The sequence below is a fragment of the Brassica rapa genome, chromosome A01, assembly GCF_000309985.2.
Source record: "Brassica rapa cultivar Chiifu-401-42 chromosome A01, CAAS_Brap_v3.01, whole genome shotgun sequence".
Taxonomy (NCBI): Eukaryota; Viridiplantae; Streptophyta; class Magnoliopsida; order Brassicales; family Brassicaceae; genus Brassica; species Brassica rapa.
In genome coordinates this window covers 13,158,890-13,165,702 of record NC_024795.2, presented here as the reverse complement: position 1 = coordinate 13,165,702, position 6,813 = coordinate 13,158,890, and the positions used below count along the sequence as shown (strand labels likewise).

General features: G+C 30.3%; 1 protein-coding gene across 1 annotated transcript; it reads right to left on the bottom strand.

Moving 5' to 3' along the window:
- Positions 1-936: 936 nt before the first annotated feature.
- LOC103827941 (transcription factor HEC2) lies at positions 937-2,961 on the bottom strand. Its single transcript, XM_009103507.3, has one exon. It carries the CDS (start codon positions 2,920-2,922, stop codon positions 2,230-2,232), a length of 693 nt encoding a protein of 230 aa, XP_009101755.1. The 5' UTR covers positions 2,923-2,961; the 3' UTR covers positions 937-2,229.
- Between the last annotated feature and the right edge of the window lie 3,852 nt (positions 2,962-6,813).

Here is a 6,813-nt window from a genome sequence, read left to right as displayed (position 1 = left end):
CGAAAACGTTTTCGTTTGTCATTAAAGACAACGTATTAAACATGACGTCAATTTTTTGTTTGTCACTGTAATGAAAATGTTTATAGTATATTAAAGTTATAACCTATTGATTAATGGTAAGCAATGGCAATTATTGTAATTAGTCTAGTTAACAAAGGGTTTTTGAAAATAGGGTGTGAGAGAGCTTGTGGTGCTACCACATAGGAAATGGCAATTTTGAAAATAATACATGAGCTAAAGGTTAGTTATCTATAATGCTCCTCAAATAATAAGAAAGAGATAAATATCTTAAATAGTTAAAATATACTCAAAACTCCAAAAATACTTAAATAATTATTAATTCTCTATCCAAATATTTAAACCAAACCTATTTAAATTGGTTATCCAAATCCGAACCAAATCTTCAAAGATCTGAATTGAACATGAAATCTCAAAAAGACCCGAAAACGAACCCGAACGTCCACCCCTAATCACTATTATATATATATATATATATATATATATATATATATATATATATATATATATATATATATATATATCCTATATGTGTCATCATAAGTTACAAAATATGTGTTATCATCTAATTAATCGTATTTTATACGTACCATCAAATAAGTTTTCTTATAATTAATAATAATCACATAGATTATATTTTAAAATAATGTGAAATATAAAAACCATAATTTAAGTTGGTGTTTGAAATTGGGCTTTGTATTGTATTTTTCTTATATATATTGAAAATATTTTTATAATAGTTATTAGAAAATATGTTAGTAAAAATCAAATTTTGAATATATATATATATATATATAATATATATATATTTGAATGAATTTTTGATATAAATCAATTTAAATTATTATTTTGATTTGAATATATTATATATCAAATAACATAGACCCATTACTTTTTAAATATGTAATGGACTTCCAAACAGTAGTATTTTTTTATCTACTATCCATATTGCCAAACCATCTCAATGTGTACTTCAACTTTAATAATATAGATATACCCCATTTGAAATCATTATAAGGTTCGAGTCTTTTTTACGATGGGTACTGACGTACTGTTGTGCACAATCCTATGGTAATATTGGTTTTTGAGCTTAATGGGCTTTTCTGTGAAATGGTTCTTTACTTAGGCTTACCTTGTGGCACCATAACATATAGCGATATATACTGCTCTTTCTGGTCCAAACTTGGTTTGGTTATAGTATAAATACTTTTGTATAAAATACTTCTTAAAGTTATGATGCCTGGTTTGTTCCATCTTCTATAATGAATGTAGTAGATTCAAGTTCCGAGAAATCCATCTATAATAAAGAGGCTAGAAAAAAAAATCAGGGATCCAATTGTTTAATAGACCTTTACTAAGAAAATAAAAGTTGTTTATATATACAGCAAGCCAGTGATAAAGATGCCAATACAATATGCCTTTGTAGTTTGTTAACTTAGAAAACTTACATATTTTTTTATGTTTATCATTTTTTCCATAATTTTAAACCAATAAAAATTCAACTAGAGCAATTAAGTTTTTTAAAGTTTGCAATTAATTAATAAAATATGCATAGGAAATGAAAAAAATTGATCGTTTTGAAACAATTTTTTTCTCTAGAATATGTAACATTAAGGAACAGAGGGATAGAGGGAGTATCATTTAGGCTATTCCAAAAATATTCTTGTCAAGTTGCCCAAAATCGTAGACCTATATGCAATGAACTACAACAATACGATATGAATATGGCATACATTACAATTTACACTGTTGTTACATTAGAAAAACATGAAGAAGTATTCAACACATAAAGACTAATAAAGCCATGGCCGAAGCTGAGATTTTGGAAACTTGAAATATTTTTTTTAAGAATTTCAGTAAAATTTTCTTTTTTCACAATTTAGGAATTTTATATGAAAAAGTTTCTAAAATTTTTAGTTGTCAAGACCAGTGTTTCACCGGCATGTACCCCTATCAGACCTGCTGAAAGCTGAATATGTCTCACTGGTTAGTGGTAATCAAAGTTTGCTTCATTTTGCAATGATAATTGAATATTACTATAATTAGTTTTACACTAAAATGGTCTGTCTTAAAAAAACGTCCTAGACATTATTAAAACCAGGAAAATTAAATACGTTTATAAAAGATAACACTCATAATATTAAATTTCACTTGTTACCGAGAATTTTTGTTTTCCTCTCCATATTAATAACTAATACATTTAAAAAGTGATCACCTAAGAATCTGTGTATTTCCAAGCATCTGGTGATGATCAGACCGCATAGTCCCACAACTTTTTCCACCATATCCTCCACCAACACAAGCCGGTGCTGACGCCACTCCTCCGCCGTTAACCACCGCATGCTCCTCAAGCGACTGCACCTGTTTCTTGAGAAACTTAACGTAATGGATAGCCTCATCGAGCATCGAAGCAGTATCCATCTTGGTCCCGCCGGGAACAAGACGTTGAAGAATCCGAATGCGTTCGCTTATCCTCTCCCGCCGATGTCGAGCCGCCACGCTCTGTGGATCTTTAGAGATCCTCACGTTCTTCCTCTTTGGTGGCTTCACAGATTCCGGATCAATATGTATCGGTTGCATCACGGCTATGCGAAAGATCATCTCTCGCATTGCCGCCATGTTAGCGTTGTCGCCTCCTCCTCCACCTCTTTTGTCCGGGAGAGATGATGAAGTGGAAGGTGCATACCGGAAATTTAAACCGGGTTGGTGGTGATGGTGAGTGATGGTTGGGTCAAGTAGTGGGAGATGAATATGGTTGGGGTTGAAGAAAAAAGGGTGAGTGTTGGATTCGGAGAGCATCATGATGTTATGGGAATTAGGGTTAGGGTTTGGGTTAGAGAAGTGATCAGGAAGCTTCTCCATTTGCTGCATCATCATGTTCATTAGCATGTCGGAGTTATCCATTATCTTCTTTTTTTAGTCTGGAATTTATAGGGTTTGTTTTTTTTTATTTGAGAGATATATGGAGAAGCTGGTGAGGTATGGAGAAAGAAGAAGAAGAATCTGACAAAGCTTGAAATTTTGTGTCTCTGATGAATCACAGAAGAGGTGTGATGATGGAATAGATATGGAGAGTTATGTGTGAAAATGCAAACTGTTACTGCCAATCAGACATTCAGCAATATAACAGGAAGTGAAGGATATATATAGCAGTTTGTGACCCATCCTTATTTACTTAACTTATTATTACATACTATATAATATAAGATATGTGTAAATTATTATATACATATTATACACCCTATGTGACAACAAGGACTGTTTCCTTTTCTTCTATCTTCTACCTAGCTACTAAACTTTTACACACAAATATGTGTTAATACTAGATAGCTGTTGGAAAATGTTTCCTTGATATATGCTTCCAAGCTTCCATATTGAAAACGTTCTTTTTTTTTATAAAATTGGATATTTATTTTGTGTGTAGCATGTTGTTTAACTATAAACAGAATAACCTCTTTAAATTAATATTCTATAAATTAATATACACTAAAAATCTCTATAAAATAATATAATTTTATAGTCCCAAATTGAATTTTTGGTTCAATTAGTATATCGATAAATTAATATTTCTATATATTAATTAAAAAATTATAGTTTTGGTGTAATCCCGACATTATTAATTTATAGATGTTTCACTATATATATATATATATAATTATAATTAACTTAATAAAGGAAATACTTACAGTATTTACGGTAATGCTTCCATACAATTTTTTTTGGCAACAAATCAGTAGGTATAATTATATCTTGATGTTCTCCGGCTGGATCAAATCAAATCGATAGTATATAAGAGATTATTCTTTGTTTTTCAATAATATGCTTTTTTAGTCAATTTTGAACGTCAATGATGAGAAACAACATATTAAGCTAGGTGAGATTTTAATCTAAAATCAATTTGTAATGAATAAATTGACATATCTATTTTTATATAATACTTAGTTTTCTTTTTCTAAGTTTATCGCGATTTTCTTAACACATTTCTCTTTTTTTGAAAAGCTGATTATATTAAAAACTAAAATCTCATTTGGACGGTTACAACCGGAGAAAAATTCGATGGTGAATTGAAATGCATAACAAGCAAAATATGACAAAGGATACATCTCTCTAGAAGATGATAATTCAGAGTTTCAATCTCTATATATTTGGATAAGTGTCTATTGGCCAACCTTGGACTTGAAGCTCGAAGGGAGTTTACTATGCAAACCACAAACCAAACCTACAAACGTGCATTTCTTTACTATCATTCATATTGACGGTCGACTTACGAAGAGATTTTTCACTTGTTAGTACAACGGTCCTAATCTTTCCAACGAAATACACTGTCAAAATCGGTGGGATGTCGGACCCACGCGTCTGAACAAGGCTCTTGTGGACAAATCAAGGTGCATGAAAGATGAAACCGCTCTCACCATTCAGGAAGTCACCGTGAGTTTTCCTATTTCCACAATTACAATTTTTTCTTTGTAAAACTTTTTAAGATAAATTATCTCGGTTCCGAATATTATATACTTTTAATAATTACTTTTTGAACTACAATGAGAAAGAGAGTAGTTGTCTTCTTTTCCCATTTGTGTTTTTTTTTAACTAAAATTTTCCTATTTGTTTATCTAAAACTTTATACTATTTTTTTTTTTTGTCTATAATTGTTAAATACCCTACGTTCACATGAAATATGTCAGAAACCAGTGAACCCATCTGCTTCTCCCGGATCTGTTCAGGCGACGGCGAAATATTACCTTGAATTCGTATGCTCCTTTTAAACGTATACAAGAAAATCTTTTAAAATTTGGTACGTGGATCCAATGATGTTTTATGCGTGAAAATTTGAGATGCATTGTCTTGCATAAAATAGTTAGTAACTTAGAATGATGTTATAAATTTATAATTTTCTCAAATATAATTGAAGAAGACGTAAATATTTTAAGTAAATTATTCACACACATATATATATATATATATATATATATATATATATGTATTTTCTTTTTTTGTTAGAACTTCTTCAAATATACATTTTATATATATTTTTGTTAGAAATCCTTCACATTTAAAAAGATCAATGCATTCTAAAATCTCTTCGTGATCTTTTGTAAAAGTCTTATCCATCTGCCTTATTATATAATAGGAGTGTATATATTTTTCTGAGAACTTTTGTAAAAGCCGTATAGGAGTGTATATATGTTATGAAAGAATGCTGTCTATAATGGACACAATAGCTATAATAATCGAATCTCAGTTGGCGTCGTGTGTTGGTGGTATATGGCACGCTTATCAAAGCCGATCGGCAGAGGACTTATTGCGATCTTCGTTAAAAAAATATCCTTTTTCCTCAAGTTTACGTGATTATAGAGTAAAAAAGTTAATGTGGTCGTAGAGTAATCGTTGACAAAGAAAACAACAGAATTAATAAATGACTAATTCCTTTAAAAGGCATAAGTCCAAACCTCACTATCTTCAATCAATATTAGTGTCTGGCTGCATTGTAACAAAATCACAGTTTTTTTATCTTGTCACATACTGGAAAAACCACTTCTTTTTCTGTTAATTATATTAACGCCGAGTTCTTCATCCTCCCTATAATTAGACCAAAATAGACAGACACAGTAAGTTGCTTCGGACTTGGGTTTACCCTCTTATGTTGACACTGAAACATGTAAGAATTAGAAAACCAACGAAAACGATGACGTTTCTCTGCCCTCACTTTATCTATTTTACAAGAAAAAACCAGCTAGTATTTCCCCTTTTCACCTTTTTACTTCCGCAAAGTCACTGTAAGAATTAAACACTCTCCTTCCAACCGAATCTAAATCTCTTAACCAAGATTCGAAGTCTTGCTCGTACTTCTTTTTTCTTTCTTGGCTCTCAGTGAATTTATTTTTCTTATTTTACTACTGAACCTGGTTTCTGAAACGTGGCCAGGTCATTCATTACGTTACTGCTTGATAAATGCCGTTAAAATCGAGAGCGATATTTGCTTGGTTCTGACAAGAAAAACTGAGTTAGGGCTGTCCAGATAATTTTGCTAAAATATTAAGATTATTTTTTTGCCAATTTCTGATTTATTTATCTGACTTTTAATTGGTTAATGTTAATGCTAAATTGCTAACTGTAGGATCATGTAACCGTGAAGTCGTTTCCACGGCTTTTAAAGCTTTGGAAATTGAAACTAGCTTTTTAAGGCCAAATTTATCAATCAAAATTTTAACATGCATAAAATGACATTCAGTTTATAAAATAACTTTATAGTCCGAGTTTTTTTTGTTCTTGTTTTTATTGTTCTAAAGTCAACCAGGAGAATTACTACTGTCAAGATAATTTTGCTAAAATATTATGTTTTCTTTCCGGTATTTTCTTATATATTTTTCGTGTAGATATACGGTATAATATATTGCGATGCTTTAATTAATATTAATCATCTAGTTTTTGTTAAAAACCAAATTTATTATCAGACCAGCAGAACATATTGTATGAACAATTTGTTGATAACTATGATAATCAACTGGTAACTTACATAACTGCAGAAATAATGAATAATCTTATAAATCATTTCAGATTTTTGTATAGTCAGTGATTCTAAAAATTTATGATGCATATTATATATATATATTAAGTCCAAAGATTTAGTAATTTTACAATATTTACCAACAAAACTTCAATATAAATTGATCAGACAAAAAAATATTAGCGTCGATTATTTACAGCCGTTTACGACATAGATCGATTAACACAGTTATGTGAAACCTTTTTTCAGAATGAAACTTACAAAGTAGATTTCATAGCAATCTAGGCTGT

Bases quoted from the DNA above. Each gene is read 5' to 3' on its own strand.
- LOC103827941 (XM_009103507.3), bottom strand. From the start codon at position 2,922: ATGGATAACTCCGACATGCTAATGAACATGATGATGCAGCAAATGGAG.